The sequence below is a fragment of the Achroia grisella genome, unplaced genomic scaffold (assembly GCF_030625045.1).
Source record: "Achroia grisella isolate CSIRO2021 unplaced genomic scaffold, CSIRO_AGI_Agris_v1 utg1080, whole genome shotgun sequence".
NCBI classification, from domain to species: Eukaryota; Metazoa; Arthropoda; class Insecta; order Lepidoptera; family Pyralidae; genus Achroia; species Achroia grisella.
The window spans coordinates 64,073-84,865 of record NW_026712570.1 but is presented as its reverse complement, the minus strand read 5'-3'; the positions used below and the strand labels follow the sequence as shown (position 1 = coordinate 84,865).

Genomic DNA, 20,793 nt, shown 5'->3' with positions numbered 1-20,793 from the left:
ATCACCAATAGTATCCGCAGCGCGCGCGACGAAAGATATTTTACAACATTTTGTTACCTTGAGTATGTAATATTATGTTATCAGTGCCTTGAGTTACGTTACTAAAGTTTTAGTGAGGATCCCTAATCTTTTCTAGCAATAAATATAGCCTATGTTATTCAAGGTGAATGTAGCTTACTAATGGTGAAAGTTTTTTAAACTTGGCAAAGTAGTTTTTGAGTTTATTCATTACAAACATACATACACACAAAAATACAAATCTTTCCTCTGTAATATTAGTACAGATAAAGACGTAATAGGACTCTTGACTTTTAGACTGGGTTGCACTAGCTGTGGCACGAGCTGACTGCAGCCGAGTTAAAACCCGTTAAACTATATTAATAAAAAATTTTAAATATTCCATCAGTTATTTAATATCTAAAGCACTAGCTCCAGCTTACATTAAACGAAATTTAGTGTTAGACATAGACACCTATATACCTACACATTGTAAATAAACTGGCTTTAAAAAAAAAAGTAATTCAATTGAGTTTCTTGCCAGTTCTTCTCAATTGGATCAATATACCGAACTGGACGGTAGGTAAAAAAATAAAATTATAATGTAAAAACTTGACGTTCATAAGCGACTAAAGCGTCCAACATGAATGAATGATTTTTGAATTTTGAATTTTGAGATGCGGCTGTGTAACTTGTCCAGATCTAAAACACTCCAGACCGCATATGCTGATGACGTCATCACATATGATTATAATTATAAATATAGCCAATACCTATACATGCCGCAGATTAAAGGATTATTACCACAGATAACTTTATTTCACACGTTACGTTATGAGGGGGGGGGGGGGGGGGGGGGGGGGGGGGCAGAGGGGGGGAGCACCCCCGGGAAGAGGTCTTTGTAACGTCAAGTTTTAATTGTAAATTCAAATTCAAAAATCATTTATTCATGTAGGACATTTTAGCCGCTAATAAACGTCTAATTTTTTACATTATAATTTTAATTGTTTCCCTACCGTCCAGTATTTAGATCCAATTGAGAAGAACTGGCAAGAAACTCGGTTGAGTTTTTTTTAAAAGCTAATTTATTTAGAATAGAATAGAATAGAATAGAAAATCATTTATTCAAATAAACTTAATTTAAGCACTTTTGAATAGTCATAACAATTTGTTTTTTATCTACCACTCGTTCGGAAAGCTGTCTCATCACAAGAAGAACGAGCAAGAAACTTGTGTGTTGCTCTTTTAAATAATCCTTGTAAGTTTACATTTACAAGTCGAAACGTGTGAATACAAACTACCAACAAGCACTAATTTTTTGGGTCAAATATAATCATGCAATAAGATTAAATCAGTCGTGGTGATAAGAGCAGACCAGTCCCTACAAGCAGCACTCGTTCACGAGTATGACGGATGAGCCAGCCATCACTGCGCTCGACCATATTTTAGGGAGCCCATTGACCCGGCCCACCACGCCGCCACATGTCTGGACATTTTAGTGAGCATGACTACTCATTCCACACGACCACGTCACAGCTACAAAAATTACTATATGGTAGTTACAGTATTCGCACTTTACATAAGGATGCATGCGGCAATTAATACAAAAGCCGCTACGCTATCATATATCAAGAAAGCAGTTATATTATTAATTAAAATTATAACGTTGTCCGCAAATAAACTTATTCTTGCTATATTGCTATCATCTATAAATTCATCTATCTTATAATAGGCTTTTTTACATAACATTTGTTTAATATAAGATTTGAATTGCCTCTCTGTAAGATTTAGCGTAGACTCTGGCAGTTTATTATAGAATCTTACGCAATTACCATAAAATGAATTACTAACTTTGTGTAGACGGCATTTAGGTAAAATTAGCTTATTTTTATTGCGTAAGTTTAGTTTAAAATGAACGATGTAGTCTTAAAACATACAGTTACACGTTCCGGAGGCTCCAGTAATAAATGGCCAGCCTTTTTATGCCCTCCCTGGCCATGGTGAAGCGTTTTAGGAACTATTTTGTTAGAGTCAGGCTCCGCCATAGTAAGTACGTCATGCAGAAAAATCATCAAAAACCCAAACTAGATGCCTTCTGTTGGTAGGAACGAGTAGGTATCATCTATACATCTATACATACATATAAATAAAATTAGAGTGTCTGTTTGTAATATTGAAATAACCGTTTTTTACTACATGCATATGAATATAAATACGGTACATACACCAAAATAATATATTTTTACAATTTTGTCTGTCTGCATGTCTATCTGTTTGTTCCGGCTAATCTCTGAAATGGCTGGCCGATTTTGACGGAACTTTATTGGCAGGTAGCTGATGTAATAAGAAGTAACTTAGGCTACTTTTATTTTAGAAAAATAAAGTTAAATTCCACGCGGACGAAGTCGCAGGTACAGCTAGTGACAAATATGTACATAAGTTTGCTGGAGATGCTATAAGATTGCGGTAAAACATTATTTAATTACTTAATGAAGGCCGATGACCTACTCGTGACCTTGTACGATATATAAAATATATGTCTTATTAACATCGTAGTTCTTACAACCTTACTACAATGACTGGAAATTATAAATTCTCGGTGGCCTAGGGGTTTAGCACACCGCTTTACTTGTAATGGTCGCGGGTTCCATTCCTTGGACGATACAAACACTTCTATTAATGTTTGATATTTTTTATGTAGTTGTATATTTTTTAATGTTGATAATGGAATGGTGCACGCGTATGCGCCGGCAGTTTACGCTGGCGGAGCACCAGTGGAGGATGATAAGGTGAGCATAAGGTCAATCAGTTAGCCTTGTTATTATTGACGCGCACTACCACATACGTAGTCAGCATCGTGACCCAGTGATTTACTATCACTACTTACGTTGATAGACCGTATTTAAATCTGGACGTCAAAAATAATGTGTACAATATAAATTTCTGAGCGACTTGCCTGATTACCCTGATTTTTACTGGTTGTATCCTGTACTCCAACAGTAAAAAGTAGGAAATACTAATATAATTAACAACTCCAAAATCATGTTCAAAAACAAAACAATGATTGTTGATAATTAATAGTATTACACTCACTCAGATTATTACACTTCTAGTCGTATTATTATACCTCTCTACCTCTGCAACTTCACAAAAGTACGAGCAGGATAAAAATACTAAGTTGGCAATCTCACTTGAGAATTCATTTTCTGTAATATGAACTAAACAAAAATACAACTCTTTTTATGTCTATCATAAGGTTAAAACTCATTTATTTGTAACTTACATTCATACACTCATAGTTTGTCAACTGTCAAATCGAGACGTCATTTTCAATTTCATTCGTTCAATATAGTATTTGGCACTTTGCTTTGTTCAGTGATTTATTCATTCGCAATTCGCCAAATACTTTAAACGTATCGACTAGAGAAGTTTGCTATTAATTGATTTTTTATTTAAAGTTTGTCACAGTAATGATGTTATTGTAGTGTTCTAATAGGTATATCTAAGTGCGTGTTACCATGGGATATGATATAGGATGGATAATTCCGAGGCTACGGAATCCAGGACGACTTTGGAATTGTGCTAGTACAATCACATTGGCTGTCGTTGGATTATTTAGCAAGATTATCATAGGTGCGTATAATCTTCCATCTGATCTAAACTCTTTGTCTTCCGTACAAAGGTGTGAGTGGGTAGACATTATATTGAGGGAGTCAGCAGTCGTTTATATTAACTAGAGCTAAGCCCATTACACGTATACCAAACCCCTGTCTGCATCAGCGAAATGCGAACCAGCTGACTGTGCACTCTACACATTACGACGTCAGCATCGTAAGCGTGTTTTTATGACGTCGAAATAACTAAACACCTTGTTCCAAACTGTCACGCAATACGTATATAATTTATACACTACCGTTATGTATTACTGATCATATTAGAAAGAAAACTGAATAGAATTCCCGAATGATATCTGATAAAGAGTACTCTAAAATAATCAGTTTATCTTTTATTCATATATAGTTTTAAAATGCATAAAAAGAAATAAATATTTAAGTATGTTTTCCTTTGTTTATGACTTTAAAATATAACTATAAACCAATGTAATAATGCCCAGTATAACTAACTATATCAATATTATATGCAATACACAGTATTGACTCATTGAAGTAGGACAGTAATGTTTATTTATTTTATTTATTTATTCATTTATGTCAGGCTACTATGCCCATATAAATACCTTATAGACTAACATACATATAATTTAATATTTGAAAACTAATACATTGATATTGTCTGTGTGATCACAGTACTGAACATAGTAATCTGTTTATGTAGAGCAAATCAAATATTTATTTTGTAATTAGGATCTTTTAAACCTAAATACAAAATATAAATTAGTAGATCTTTACAATTATTAAAAATAGAATTATTTCTTAGCATAATAAATATTGAATTTGAATGAATATATAATTTGTATTATGTTAAAATATAATGGAAAGTATACACTTGGTGTTGTACAATTATATGTAGTGTCACAAGTGAAGTAGGTAAAGTTCAAGCAGATCATCCATTGTGTAGGAAGTGATTGATGGTATTGACTAGAATATGTATTGTTTGTTAATATTATTATTAAATAACATATAATTATAAATTTTATAATATATTTATAAACAATTGTTGCCGATTGTTTGAATTAACAGAACATACCGTTGAGAAGGTTGATTTTAGTGTATTTCTAATAAGGTTCCCATTAGAAAAACACTAAAATTGAACTAATTTAGGTTTATTAAAATATATGTATACATTAAACTAATAGACCCAGCCACGCGTTACTGTGGCTAAGGTTCTTGAATAAAATAATATTGCGACTATAAATTGAGAACTAAGCTATCCTACCTTTCAAGTTGGGTCAAATTGCACACAATGTGCATATTAAATTTGCAATTGGTGCAGTAGTTTAGGAGTCCATCGCGGACAAACAATGTGACACATAATTTTTATATATAAAGATAAGTAATAAAATTAAATCCATACAACCAATAATGACCAAAGCAGATCTATCTCTACAAATGCCTCCCAATTACTAGTATGACAGATGTGGGCTATATTGTTTATTTATTTATTTTATTTATAGCCTTTGTGCTGATGATAAGTTATAGTTGGTTTTGTTTGTTTATTACATCCCTGCCTAGGTTCATCAGCTTGTCCTAAGACATGCCTCCTCCAGAAAACTCCAGGTTCCTCTGTCCAACGCCTTCCTTCACCATGTTGGTCCAGCCACTGCCCTTATATCATCCTCCCACCTCTGTTTTTTCTGTCACCCTTCTGACCCACCCACCCACCCTTCTCTTCTTTTTTGTTCTCTTTGATACCACTCTATATCATATTGTTTATGGTTTACCATTACTAGCATTCCACAATAATTACTGTACTATGATATTATGTAAGCTATTGGTTTAATGTCCACTATCATATTGATATTTCTCTTGCACTACTCTCAACCACTAGAACTAACCTCCTATCATCATCTGCTTCTTCCTTATCCCATTTATTTGGGGTCGGCGTAATATGTTTTTCGCTTCCATTCATCCCTGTTCGCAGTCATCGCGTTATTTACTTCCTTTCTTACCATATCATCTTTCACACAGTCCATCCGTCTCTTTTTCGGCCTTCCTCTGCCCTTATAACCATCCACATTCATTTGTAACATCTTTCTTAAAATATTAAAAAAAAAACTGTAAAACTAATCTCCTACTCCAGCATATAATATGTGTGGACTAGATGTTAATACACAATTCATTCTATTGTCTCTAATTGAAACTATTACTGTCATTATGTTGTGATGAAAGTGGTTGCTAGTTGCTGCATGTTGCAATTATTATCTTTATAGTACTATCATCTCTTAGGATATTTCTTCACTTTAATTATTACAATAATCTAGCCCTTTTTTCTGAAATGTGCTGCAACTAGGTGTGCCTTTTGGTGTAGGCCTCCTCCAGCTCTCTCCGCTATCTGTGTCCCACAATTATTTCTTTCATGAAACAGTATTTCTTCCCTCTTATTGCAATTCTATAGTTTATTTCCTTGGATATTAAGTTTATGGGGGAGAAAGTTTTCCCTAGATAAACATTGTCTTTTACATAATCCAAGCTGTCAACCTTTATGCTTCCTTCTGTGGACTTAGTCATTATTAGCCTTGTTTTATTTGGAGTCATTTCTAATCCTACATCTCTACTTTTGTCTGATAGGGTTTTTGTCATAAGTCCTAGTTTCTTGGGATCTTCTTCTAAATGGACAGGACTTTAATTGTTAGAATTATATTTACCTTTTTAATGTACATATTATTATTAGTAGTGGGAACTACTTGTCTGTTTCCTAGTAATGTAATTACCCCCATGCTGTCTTCTCTGAAAACTATAGGTGATGTGTTAACCAACCTGATTTCATGTTTTTCTCAAAAAATATTTATCTTTTAAAGTGGTCAATCTAATTTAAATACAAAATTAATGATAATGACCAAGATTGTATTTATCTGTTAATCTTTATTTAATGCCAGATGTTGCCTAATCTGTTGATAACTGTATCTCTTGCTGTATTTTTAGAATTTTTGAATACTCTGCAGTTCCTGTAGTATGTTTGTACTCCATATCTTCGCCAACACTGTACCAATTTTAATGGGTTTTTATTCATATCGCTGATTAAATGCCACAGAGCCACAATGCAAAAAGAATGAAACTATTTTTTTCCAAAAATTGTATCTAAATCGTTATGATTTTTATATTAAAAAAAGACACCCATGATTCTAGAGCCAACACATAGATATACCACTAGATACATAGATTCGTAAAAAAAGTAAAAATATCGCAGTGAAAATGTTGATGAGCTCTCCTGTAAAATTTACTGTAGCGTCACGTAGCCCTTTGGCTTTTAATCAGCGATATGTTAAACATAAAGAGAGAGAGAAACATGGACACCAGGCAGATGGCATTATACAAAACAAAGTCCTCCTGTGATGGTTATTATTAACTGTTATCGCAAGTTATCAGCACGTGTGAATCATGATATGCTATTTTTATCTCCCAAATATTTCCAAAATAATAATAAACACATGATGGATTACTAATAAAATAATTAATAAATGTGCTTTTTTTATACCACGTAGGTGGTAAACAAGCAATACGGCCCATTTGATGGTAAACTGTTACCGTAGCCTATGGACGCCTGAAACACCGGGGTCACGTGCGCGTTGCCGACCCTTAAGAAACCTTAATATAACAACGTCATATCATCTATCTGTATGCCAAATTTCAGCCCGATCCGTCCAGTGGTTTAGGCTGTGCGTTGATAGATCACTATGTCAGTCACCTTTGAGTTATATATAGTTAGATATAATTTGTATGTTAAATGTGTCAAAATGGTTGACAATAAATGTTTTTCTTCTCTCTTAACCTGTCACCTTCGGATGTAAGTTCGTGTGAACATCATTATAGAGTGGAGTATATTGTTGCAGAGTTCCTGAACAAGACTACTGTGTACAATAAGGAGATCCTGACGCGCGCCGTGTACCGGCCTGAGGGAGTACCACTACTCACGGTCTCCAACCATCACTCGTGCTTCGATGACCCGGGACTCTGGGGTGAGTACTGAATAGAGTTGCCAGTTTTTTTTTCAGCCTACGCATAAATATCTTGGACATATTGTTACATCCACATTAAAAGATGATATGGACATAGAACGTGAAAGAAGAGCATTGGCAGTTAGAAGTAATATGTTGGCACGCAGGTTTGCCCGGTGTACAAAACAAGTCAAAATAACACTTTTTAAGGCATTTTGTCAGGTTTTCTACACTGGCGGCTTGTGGGTCAACTATACTCAAAAAACCTACAATGCTCTTCGCGTTCAATATAACAATGCCTTTCGGGCACTGTTGGGGCTGCCCCGCCACTGCAGCGTCACATATGTTTGCGCAAGAGCGCACAGACGATTTCTATGCTATACGGCGGAAGCGAATAACGTCCCTATTAGGCAGAGTGCGGGCGAGTTCCAACAGTGTCCTGAAGACAATTATAGTAAAGTAGACTGTCCCATTCTAAGACACTGGGCGGGACAGGGGACAGGTAAAAGTTACATTTTTATTTTATTATATGTTTTATTACTAACATAGGATAAGTTATGTCATTAAGCTGTTACTAACACAATGGATCATGTTGTCTGAAATAAAAATTATTATTATTATTATTAAATCGGCAAAAAAATACGGGAATTTAGTTTTTTGTCCGGGACAAATAAAATTATATAGTGGACATTCTTTATTTTTTTATATATTTTTCTGAGAAGCAAGTCAGTTTAACATATTTTTATTGATTTTAACGTATTTATAAAAATCAATATAATTATAATCGTAATTAAAAAACGGTGATCCACTCGCTTTTTATTAAATTAGAGGTATATTAGAGGTAAATAAAATATTATTAATTTTTATATTCGTTTATCCATATTTAAAATATGAGAGTTCTTTTTATACATTTTGTTTTGTATCACTTCTGTCACTGCGCTCTGCTATAATAAACGTCTACAAAGCATCTCTATTATTTTCATTCATTTTTACTCTATAGACAATTGTTCTTGATTATTTCTCACTATCAACCAGACAAACTCAGTACTCGTAATTGACAGATTCGTTCTCAGATGTAATGAGTTCATTTGGTCAACACTCGTCTATTAATTTCAAGGTCTCTCCGGTGATAGTACACACTGTTAACATACGTAACAAGTAATCCAGGAGACTTTAGTAGGTGCCTATGCGTTCAAACACTTTCAATTATTATTAAAATTTAAAAATTATTTTCAGTGTACCATTTAAACAATTTTCTTTCTTTCATTCTTTCAATTATGAAGAAATGCTTGATAATTTTGATGAGTATATTTTTTGTTATTGAAACACCTGCCTGCTTGGTATAAAAAAAAATACCGACCGCACTTTGTCTAAGGACCAAATTATAATGTGGACTTTGTTGATAATATTAGATATCTAATTAATTATTTCACGATAATGCATTCAAATATCAAACTCACTACCTACTAAAAGTGTAGAGAAATTGGAAATAATGTTGCTCAGTCACGCAGTACAACGGCAGCGGTGTGACGTAAGAAACGCAAGTAACGTACAGTCGGACTGCGCATACGCATCTATCGTATATTCACTTCGATACCCCTCCGATCGATCACCCGTCCAATTCAAACGGGAATTGGGGATTTTTTTTATTATTTTTTTTTAATTTAGTCTTTAACAAACACGACTGTGTGTGTACTGTCGGAAATAATCGATTTTTTTATTTTTTAAGAGATTACGTCAAGTTAAGGGACAAAAACCTTGTTCCTTTAATTTTGAAAATTTTCATCGATTGGTCCAAAGAAACCGTTGAACCGATCGATTTAAAAATTTAAGAGGCTCTTTGGGGTACATTTGTCTGTAGAGTTTCACTTCAACCTTAACTTTACCGTCCATATCAGTGAAGAAACAGCCAATTAACCAAAAACGGAGAAGAGGGTGTTTTTTACTTTTTTCAATGAAATGTTAGAGGTGATAAAAAATTTTTCATCACCTAACTCTTAACTGTATTTTAAAGGAAGTTTTCTACAGATAATGAAATTCGATGTCCATTCATGGTGCGATCCGTAGTGGAATGAAAAATGATCCTTGGCATTTAAAAGTCGATATCTCAGAGAGAAATGGTCATATCGGGGTCCTGAAAAAAGCACCTTGAAGCCGAATAAACAGGCTATGCGACTCATAGCTCAAAATTTAAAATGTAAAAAATAAAAAAAAAATATCATCTTCATCTCAAGATTGCATGAGAACAGGAGGTCTTAAAAATTTTACCCAAAAATACTGAAACTAGAATTTAAAGCTTAAAAAAAATAACCTTTGAAGCTTTTTTTTTTATTTTCTGTAACTAAAATAGAGCCTAAAATCACCAATAAATTTGGAATTTTATTCTGTTCCCTCAATTTTTGCGAGTAGTGTATAAAGATATAGAAATAATCTGTATTCAAATAAACTTAATATAAGCACTTTTGCTTACCAAGTTTTTTGATTCGATCGCTCATTCGGAATGCAAACTCATATAATTGTATACATTCTAATTACTGTATAAAACGTTTAAAATGAGTTCAAGTGCACGTTTCATATCAATTAAACAGATGCTAATTTAAATTTCAAATTGTTATAGTAATTGTTTAATGACATTTAATTTTGTTGATTACAAGATTACAAGGCGACATGTTTGGTAAACTTGCCGCTGATTTGTTTAATTTAATATACTTAATTACTTATACAACAGTTCAAAGATCACAATTATCAATTACACCTAGACGTGAAGTAACGAAGTTATCTCTATGGAATGCATGCTTTAATTTTCGTCTGGGTTGTCTATTGTTCATTGTTTTTCTGTCCATGACTTCGGTGGTCCAGCGATGTAATACGCCACCTTACTTGCGATAGTCGCGGGTTCGGTCCGCGCACTACTCGAACAATTCCTTCATTATTTGATATGATATTCATACGTAGGGACGGAGAGACAGCGACAGCGACTTTATATTATACTATGTAATGATTTACCCATGATTGATTTGATAATGATTTATATATGTACACCCGTGCGAAGCAGGGGCGAGTAGCTAGTAATACGATAAACATTAAAATAGTAACTTTTAAAAGTCATGTATGTAGGACATTTTAGCCGCTTATGAACGTCTGTTTTTTTATATTATAATTTTTTCCCTACCAGTACCAGAATATAGATCCAATTGAGAAGAACTGACAAGAAACTCAATAGAATTACTTTTTTTTAAGCCAGTTTATTTACAGTGTATATTTATATAGGTGTCTATGTGTAACATGAAATGAAAATCCAGTGCATGAACAACTATTGCCATGCACGCTCGTCACATAAATCTACTAAGTAATAAAATGGACTTCCGCAAAAAACACCTAGTTTGATAAAATATACGTAACTCTGCTAGTGTTCCAAATAAGTGAAGCAAATTGATAATACGTCCTTACAGCGTTATCAACAATAGATTACCTATGATTGATGCTGTCAACTGTCGTACAACACAACTCCACGTGTGTTACATTGGTTTTCTAATCGTATACCAGTCATACTCGTGAACGGGTGCTGTTTGTATGGACTGGTCTGCTCTTATCACTACGACAGATTTAATCTTATTGTATATTAATAATATATTATTGTAAACTTATAATAATAAATTAATTAATTATTTTCTATTTTATTCTATCTATACATATAAATAAAATTGGAGTGTCTGTTTGTATTGAAATAACTCTTTTTTACTACAAGCATAAATACGATACATACACCAAAATAACATTTTTTACAATTTTTGTCTGTCTGTCTATCTGTCTGTTTGTTCCGGCTTATCTCTGAAATGACTAGACCGATTTTAACGGGACTTCTTTTGGCAGGCAGGCAGCTGCTGTGATAAGGAATTACTTAGGCTACTTATATTTTAGAAAAATAAAGTTAAATTCCACCCGGACGAAGTCGCGGGTACAGCTAATTCTATATATATTACACTAGGTATATATTACTCTTACGTCTAATAAAGATGTAAGAAATGTGCCGCAGCTACATTTGCATCGACGTTACCTACTTTGATCTGAATTGTGTCGGTCTGTTCCAGTCCAAATATTACATGAAATGTCCGACCGTGCGTGATATGAACTACTTTATGATAATTATAATGCTGCATTAATAAATTCACTCGTAAATTATTCTGAAATCGACCGTGTTTGGACGATTTCAGAAACGGGAGAGTCCTTCAAAAATGCGTGTAAGCGATGTGCTTACTTGTGTAGGCAAATCGTCAGAGATTAATAATAGTGATAGTGATCAGCAGAGATCGGATTATATGCAACATAAATAGCTTGTTATATGCATGCAAATATGCACGACAATTGGCAGGATATGCAATATTAAATGAAATTTTCGAAAACCCAAAAAATAAATAGAAAAAGTATTCTTTTTTTTATTTCAAAATCAGCATAAAATTAGTAAATTATTTTTTGATAGGCGATAATAGGTAAAGTAAAATTATATGACATTAAAATTATTTAAAATTTGAATATTTAATAATTTATATGCGTAATAGGTGGAACGACTTTGTAGTAGGCCGACGTTCTTGTCTCTTTCATTTTATTATAGTAACTGTCAAAACAAAACACGCACGCGGCTACTGACTGCGTTCCGAAATGCAGTAAAAAGTCACAATTATTACTCAAAAGCTCTTATATTTTGTGACTGTTATTATATTAAATTTGGCCGCAGTTCAGAACGCAGGGTGAATGAAAAATATTGTAAATGTACCGATAATATGCATCATAACTAGATCTTAGGTAAAATATGCTATTACCTCTGCGAATGGCTAAAGTATGCAAATGCATATGCGAATATGCAATTGCATATAACCCGGTCTCACTAGAGACCGGGTTATATGCATTATATGAATTTGGTATTGCATAGTGTTGAATCTGGTGATTTCCAGTGTGGGTGTAAAACTAAAAAACCTACAACACAGCCTGACTGTCCTAAATCTACCGAATACATAGATCACAATGCAAAAAGCAGCAATATTAAATACCTGTCGTATCGTGCGTATAGTTGTACAGGAAACAATTAATAAAAATATAATCTCAGGACAATTCACACAGCGCCATCTAAACCCAAGTTAAAATAGCTAAAGCTTGTGTTATGGGTACTAGATCACTGATACAAATACATAGATTTTTTTTTCGTAAATACATACATATTATACATAGAAAACACCCAGACCGATACAAACAATCATTCTCTTGAATACAAATGTTTGTGCCGTGCGAAGAATCGAACCCGCGACACTCGTTCAAGCGTCAACGTGTCGTCAACTCGTGAAGCAGCACTCGTTCACGAGTACGACGGATGAGCCAGCCATCACTGCGCTCGACCATATTTTAGGGAGCCCAATGACCCGGCCCACCACGCCGCCACAAGTCTGGACATTTTAGTGATCATGACTACTCATTCCACTCGACCACGTCACAGCTACTTAAAATTACTATATGGTAGTTACAGTATTCGCACTTTACATGAGGATGCATGCGGCAATCAATACAAAAGCCACTACGCTATCATATATCAAGAAAGCAGTATGAAAAAGAAAATGTAATCATATGATCATCCAAACCTCTTAACAAACATTCATTTCATAACATTAGTAAGTTTAGTATCGCCCTGTGAATAACCGGAAATAATTGATGCTAATTCTATTATCCCGAAACAAAGTAACTGTGTAACTTCTCATAGTTCAGAGCCATGTTAAATATAGCAACACCATTATATGGAACTCACGTGACCAAAACACTACAACTATACTCTTCTAAACATATGCTCCCTAATTATATATTGTAGGAACTCAAAATTTAAATTTTTACGTAAAACAACTTTAACGGTAGAAGTTTAAAGTCGATTTTCATAAAAAGTTTGTTTTGAGTTATTACGGTTCTTATTTTGATTAAGCGTTTTCTTCAGTCTATCTATATATATAAAATGAATTGCTGTTCGTTAGTCTCGCTAAACTCGAGAACGGCTGAACGGATTTGTCTAATTTTAGTCTTGAAATATTCGTGGAAGTCCAGGGAATGTTTAAACGGTGATAAAATATGAAGAAATTGTATGTAAAATAGTAAAAACAACGATTTTATTTTCCCATACAAACTGCTGATACCTGTAAAACAGGGTGCGTTCAGAAATTTTGTTGCGTAACTAAACTTCAAAAAACCTTTGACGTATTTAATTTTGAGTCGGAACGGGGTCAGCTAATATTGTCTTAATTTTCTTATATATAAAATTCTCGTGTCACAGTTTTCGTTCCCATACTCCTCCGAAACAGCTTGACCGATTCTCATGAAATTTTGTGAGCGTATTGAGTAGGTCTGAGAATCGGTCAACATCTATTTTTCATCCCCCTAAATGTTAGGGGTAGTCCACCCCTAAATTTTTTTTTTATTTTTTAGACAAAATTTTTAGTTTCTATTTTTTTATGATACAACATACAAAAATACATACAATTCTAAATTTTCACCCTTCTATCATCAACCCCTATTTTTTTATAGCGTTATTAATTTATATGGTAAAACAACGTTTACCGGGACAGCTAGTCTTATATATAAAATTCTCGTGTCACAATGTTAGTTACCATACTCCTCCGAAACGGCTTGACCGATTTTTAAGAAATTTTATATGCCTGTTCAGTAAGTCTGAGAATCGGCTACTATCTATTTTGCATACCCCTAAGTGATAAAGGTTGTCCACCCCTGGCATATGTATATTTTTTTATTTGTTGGACAATTTGTATGATTTTATAATGTTGCGTTAAAAATTCATACAACTCTAAATATAAAATAGGGGTATTTTGGGGGCTGTTTTTTAATAGCGATTTTAATTTATATGACGAAGCAAAGTTTGCGAGGTCAGCTAGTCTATACATCTATACATATAAATAAAATTGGAGTGTCTGTTTGTAATATTGAAATAACTGTTACTACGTGCATATAAATTTAAACACGGTACATACACCAAAAATCCACTTATTATAATTTTTGTCTATCTGTCTGTTGGTCTGTTTGTTCCGACTAATCTCAGAAATGGCTGCACCGATTTTGACGGGACTTTTTTTGGCAGGTATCTGATATATTAAGGAGTAACTTAGGCTACTTTTTACTTAGACGAATTCGCGGGAACAGCTAGTATTGTATATAAATATAAAATTGTCGTCGCCGTGTTCTCGACTGACTTTGACTGTTGGTTGTGTTTGACCTGTATGTCTATTTGTATGTAGATTATAGTGAAAACTCACCAAAACCGGTCAACGATTTTCACGCTCTTGTTAAAGTTATTCACTGGCGAACGATCGCAACGTGAGCGGTATGTGGCTGATTTAAAAACTAAGAAACTATTATAATTGCGAAAATTGACAGTTTGTCTGTCACGTACATACAGAAACATTTTTTTTAATTTGTATTGATTCAAACTAAATGAATCCGAAGAAGTGATTTCCTCACGCTTGCGGTTTTCCACAGCCAGGAATAGGCGAGTTGGCTGGCGAAGGGGGGCGGGGGGCGAGGGAAGATAGATATACATTATTGGTATTTTTAAGTGGTGAATGCATCTTATATATAAAATTCTCGTCTCACAATGTTAGTTACCATACTCTTTCTAAACGGCTTGACCGATTTTTATGAAATTTTATTATGCATATTCAGTAGGTCTGAGAATCGGCTACTATCTATTTTTCATACCCCCATGTGATAAGGGTTGCCCACCCCTAACATTATTTTTATATTTCTCGGGCAATTTTTTTTTTGTATGTGTCATTAAAAAATACATTCAACCCTAAATTTTCACTTTTCTATCACCAACCCCTATTTTTAAAAAGCGATATAAGCATCTGAATTTATATGGCAAAAAATCGTTTGCCGGGACAGCTAGTATATTAATATAATTTTGTGTAATTGAGTATATATGTGTATGTCAATAGCGAAAACACAGTGAATCACCCTCACACAAGTGAATTAGGTCATGCGCCGGTTTCATGTCCACCACTATGCACCATACGTATTTGTTGGCCTACCGCAGACATCACTTAATTCATCTATACATACATACATACATACATACATATAAATAAAATTGGAGTGTCTGTTTGTAATATTGAAATAACATTTACTACTACATGCATATGAATATAGAAATAGAAATAGAAATAGAAATAATCTTTATTCAAATAAACTCATTACAAGCACTTTTGAATAGTCATATTTTGATTCTACCACTCATTCGGAATGCAGATTCATCACAAGAAGAATGAGCAAGAAACTTGTGTGTTGCTCTTTTTAATAGATGTTTTTTTTATATAAATAATTACAGTATAACAAGTAAGAGGCATGCGATAATCAACATAAAAGTCGCTACGCACTCATTATTAATGTAATCAGATAATATTGTCAGTGCTATAGATTTAAAGTTTTTCTATAAAAACATTATTATCGTTAACGAATTCTTCAATTTTATAGTAAGCTTTTTTGCAAAGGAACTGTTTTATTTGACATTTAAATCTTTTTTCTGGCAGATTTATAACAGACTCTGGTATTTTATTGTAAAACCTTACGCAATTGCCATAAAACGAATTACTAACTTTAGCCAAACGACATTTAGGTAAAATCAGTTTGTTATTGTTACGTAAGCTTTTATTAGTGCAATCACTAACTCTTTTGAAACTGTCTATATTCCTTCTGGCATAGATGATATTTTCATAAATGTATTGAGAAGCAACGGTTATTTGATTCCTTAAAACACTCTCGCAATGACTCCCTGGAACCCATACCATAAATGGAGCGAATGGCCCTATAAAGTAAATATTGTATTTATATCAGCTGCTTTGCCCCATAACAAAATACCATACGACATAATGCTATGGAAATAGCTAAAATAGACAAGTTTAGCCGTTGCCACGTCTGTTAATTGTCTAATTCTTCTTACCGCGTAAGCGGCAGAACTAAGTCGACTCGCCAATTTAGTAATATGAGCACCCCATTGCAACTTGGAATCTAATGTGATACCTAGAAATACAGTATCGTCAACAAAATTAATAGATTTATTGTCCAATACGATTTTTGAATCTACCGGCCTTACATTGGGGAGAGTAAATTTGATACATTTAGTTTTATTTGCATTTAGTAGCATATTATTTGCCGTAAACCATTTTAAAACATAAGAGAGAGAACCGTTTACTTCGTCCATATCATCAATATGTCGATTGACTTTGAATACTAATGAAGTATCATCAGCAAACAGAACTATGTCAGCTATCTTTTCTACCATATAAGGAAGATCGTTTATGTAAACTAAAAATAAGAAAGGACCTAGAATAGAGCCCTGAGGAACACCCATTTTAATACTAGTTCCCTCAGACTTTACACCATTTATTTCAACAACTTGCATTCTATTATTTAGATAGGATTTCATCATGCATAGTGCTTCATATCTAATACCGTAATATTCTAATTTGAGTAAGAGTGTTTCATGATCAACGCAATCAAATGCTTTTGAGAGGTCACAGAATACACCGATAGCATCCTGTGACCTCTCCCAACAGTCAAAAATGTGTTTCATTAAAGCTACACCAGCGTCAGTAGTTGATTTACCGGCCGTGAAACCAAATTGCCGACTGTGAAGCAGTCTATTTATTTTAAAGTGGTGAAGCATCTGATTGAGCATAATTTTTTCAAACACTTTACTTAGTACTGGTAAGATAGAAATGGGCCTATAATTACCTACTTCAGTTTTATCCCCTAACTTAAAAAGTGGAGTTATTTTACTATGTTTCATTAAATTGGGAAAAACACCGTCAAAAATACATTTATTGAAGATAGTTACTAAATATGGAGCAATAACATCTATAGCGGTGTTAATAACTTTAACAGACATGCCCCAATGGTCTTCAGTATTTTTTAAATTTAATTGTTTATAATAAATACGTTACATACACCAAAATAACATCTTTTACAATTTTTTTATGTCTGGCAGCCTGTTTGTTTGTTACGGCTAATCGCTGATGTAGCTAGACCGATTTTGACGGGACTTTTTTGGCCTGTAGCTGATATAATAAGAAGTAACTTAGGCTACTTTTATTTTCTATGTATATTATGTATGTATTTACAAAAAAATGTATATATGTATTCATATCAGTTGTCCAGTAGACATAACACAAGCTCTGCTTAGCTTGGGACTAGATGGCGCTGTGTGAATTGTCCAGGTCAAGATATTATTATTATTATTGTACCTTTTAAACCGGCACTACACTACCGGCACGACCCAAAAAAAAGAATAATATACATTTATGTATTTATTTCGTAATTTAGCATTACAGAGGAACTCATTACTTAAACAATTAAAACGTTGGCCGTATAAAATCGCGGCTGAAGTACTACTTAATATCATAATAAAAAAAAGTCATAATAAACACGATAGAGAAACAAATAAAATTAATAAATAAAAAATGACGCCGTTGTCCTAGAATTGTCCCGGATTTGATAAGTTTCCATCTGGCAACCCTAACTGGCACACAGCTTACAAAGTAAGCTGTTTGGTAACAGCAGACAGACCGGTCTCTAGTTATAGAATAAATATATGTAATTATTATAAAATACTATGTCGCTACACGACACAAATAATTGATACCTAATACGTATAAATCTTGCAAGTTCTCCAACGTGTTGCGACAGTTTCTACCGTATTAGTGGTGCGCTGAATGTAATTGAATATCGACTACAGTGTTTGTAAGTATTATTAACTGCTTAAAGATCGGCTAGTGGTCCAGCGGTCAATATATCGGCTTACGTCAAATGGCCGGGGTTTGATTGTTCGAGGTTCGACACGTCTGTTATCAAATTCACAATATCTTTATTCATGTAGGTCATGTAGGCTATTACAGACTTAAGATATTTTTCTCTGCTACAAAAGTTAGTCAATCATGTAACGAGAATAATGTATTTGTATATAATGTCAGAGATCACTCTATTTGTATTTGAATTCATAAATAATAATCTTTATTAAATTCAGAAGGATCGTTACAATATTATTTATACAATAGGTACACATTCCAGACAATATCAATCCTTTCAGTATTTATTGGATGTATCTATTCAGTATTTATGGGAAAAATAAAACTGGGGTTAAGTCCTCATTTATACATCTCGAATAGCGCTGGCATCAATCGCACCTGCCGCCCGGGACCTCGCAGACTTGCCGTCCGGGGCCTCGCAAAGACTTGCCACCCGGGGCCTCGCAATGGGTATGGCCGCCACTGCTACCTGTTGACTGATGTGTGTGTGTGTGTCTGTGCAGGCGTGCTGGACTGCGTGTCCCTGGTGCGGGGGTCCCGCATGCGCTGGTCGCTGGCCGCGCACGACATCTGCTTCACCAACGCGATGCACGCCTACTTCTTCGCGCTCGGACAGTGCGTGCCCGTCGTGCGCGGCGCCGGCGTCTACCAGGTATGTACACACCGTCTCACGATGGTCGCGGGTTCGATTCCTTGCAGGGTACAAATATTTGTATTCTTGTGTATGGCTGTTTGTATCGGTCTCGGTGTTTTCTATGTATGTTTACAAAAAACATAACTATGTATTTATATCAGTCGTCTAGTACACATTACACAAACATCTGCTACTAAACGGCGCCGTGTGAATTGTTCTAGGATACTTAATGAATCTGTAAGCTGTACACAACTTGTTAAGAGCCTAAACTGAAGTTAGTTTGTGTATATTTACACATCATATAAACGAGATATGTACCATGCTAATATTGTTAATGAGCTCCCGAAATTAGAGGTTTGTAACAGTTTCGAAATGTCGGAAACTCATTGAAATAGAAATAATCTTTATTCAAATAAATTTAGTATTAGCATTTTTATATAATCACATTTTTTTATTCTACCGCTCATTCGGAATGCAGACTCATCACAAGAAGAATGAGCGAGAAACTTGTGTGTTGCTCTTTTATCATTACCGATATCATCTTAAGTACACAGTTATATAACATGAACGGTGGTGTGGGGGACATGTTCAGCCGGCGATCGAGTTCTGCGTGGAGCGGCTGTCGCGCGGCGAGTGGGTGCACATCTTCCCCGAGGGCCGCGTGAACGTGGACAAGGAGCACATCCGGTTCAAGTGGGGCGTGGGGCGGCTGGTGGCGGCGGCGAGTGCGGGGGGGCGCGCGCCGCTCATCGTGCCCGTGTGGCACGAGGGGCTCGACCGCGTGCTGCCCAACCGGGAGCCCTACCTGCTCAACTTCCGCAAGCGCGTCTACCTGCACGTCGGCGAGCCCATACAGATACACCATCTGCTCGACAGGTACGCACCCGCGACGCACTAATACGCACCCGCGACGCACTACTACGCACCCGCGACGCACTACTACGCACTACTACGCACCCACGACGCACTATTTCATACCCGCCACACACTACTACGCACCCACGACGCATTATACTGAATACTAATTAATGCATACATATTTGGAAGAAATAACAGATATTTCTAATCCACTCTTCTTGACGATAAGGTCACAAGGCCGTAAGAGTACTATAAATGAAAATACTTTAATCATGTATGGAAGGATTTATTTATTTAAATAAAACTTCGGCGCTATGTAATGAATAAATGTATGACTATATAGATTGTAAAGAAATTACTTAGAATTATTTTCAATGCACGGACTACTAATACGAAAATATAAATTAAAAAACCTGTGACATAAATCAAATTAAATTTCTAGTAAATATTACGTATGTATTGGACAGTACTACCAATATACTATTATTGTTTCAAACCAACGCTTTGTATGTAGATCCATTTTTATTTGATTCTATATTGAATCCTTTACTTTGTATTATACAATATAAGTTTACGTAATTTACAGGTTAAAACAAGCGAACGCCAGCGAAGAGGAGACGCGGAAGGCGATCACAGATAGAATCCAGAACGAACTGCTGCGGTTGCGCGAACGCACGCACGCGCTCGTGCGGCGCGCGGCCGGAGACCTCGGCCTGCTCGAGAACCGAACCGACGTGCTCGTGAAGCCCGAGCCCGACCTCGACCACGACCACGACCACAACCACCCGCCGCACGCCAACGGCAAGCACGCCTCTCTCGACCAGTAGCCCCACCACCACCAC

The 20,793-nt window shown here is 35.0% G+C and overlaps 1 protein-coding gene across 1 annotated transcript; it reads left to right on the top strand.

Annotated features, from left to right (window-relative positions):
- Positions 1-3,381: 3,381 nt before the first annotated feature.
- Positions 3,382-20,787, top strand: LOC131841976 (tafazzin). The gene is made up of 5 exons (XM_059190405.1): positions 3,382-3,630; positions 7,508-7,633; positions 18,963-19,111; positions 19,686-19,969; positions 20,538-20,787. The coding sequence occupies exons 1-5, from the start codon at positions 3,516-3,518 to the stop codon at positions 20,776-20,778; spliced, it is 915 nt and encodes a 304-aa protein (XP_059046388.1). The 5' UTR covers positions 3,382-3,515; the 3' UTR covers positions 20,779-20,787.
- Positions 20,788-20,793: the final 6 nt, after the last annotated feature.

Coding starts and splice junctions, on each gene's coding strand:
- LOC131841976 (XM_059190405.1), top strand. CDS start 3,516: ATGGGATATGATATAGGATGGATAATTCCGAGGCTACGGAATCCAGGA. Junction 7,634..18,962: donor CGATGACCCGGGACTCTGGG/GTGAGTACTGAA, acceptor GTGTCTGTGCAG/GCGTGCTGGACTGCGTGTCC. Junction 19,112..19,685: donor GCGGCGCCGGCGTCTACCAG/GTATGTACACAC, acceptor GGACATGTTCAG/CCGGCGATCGAGTTCTGCGT.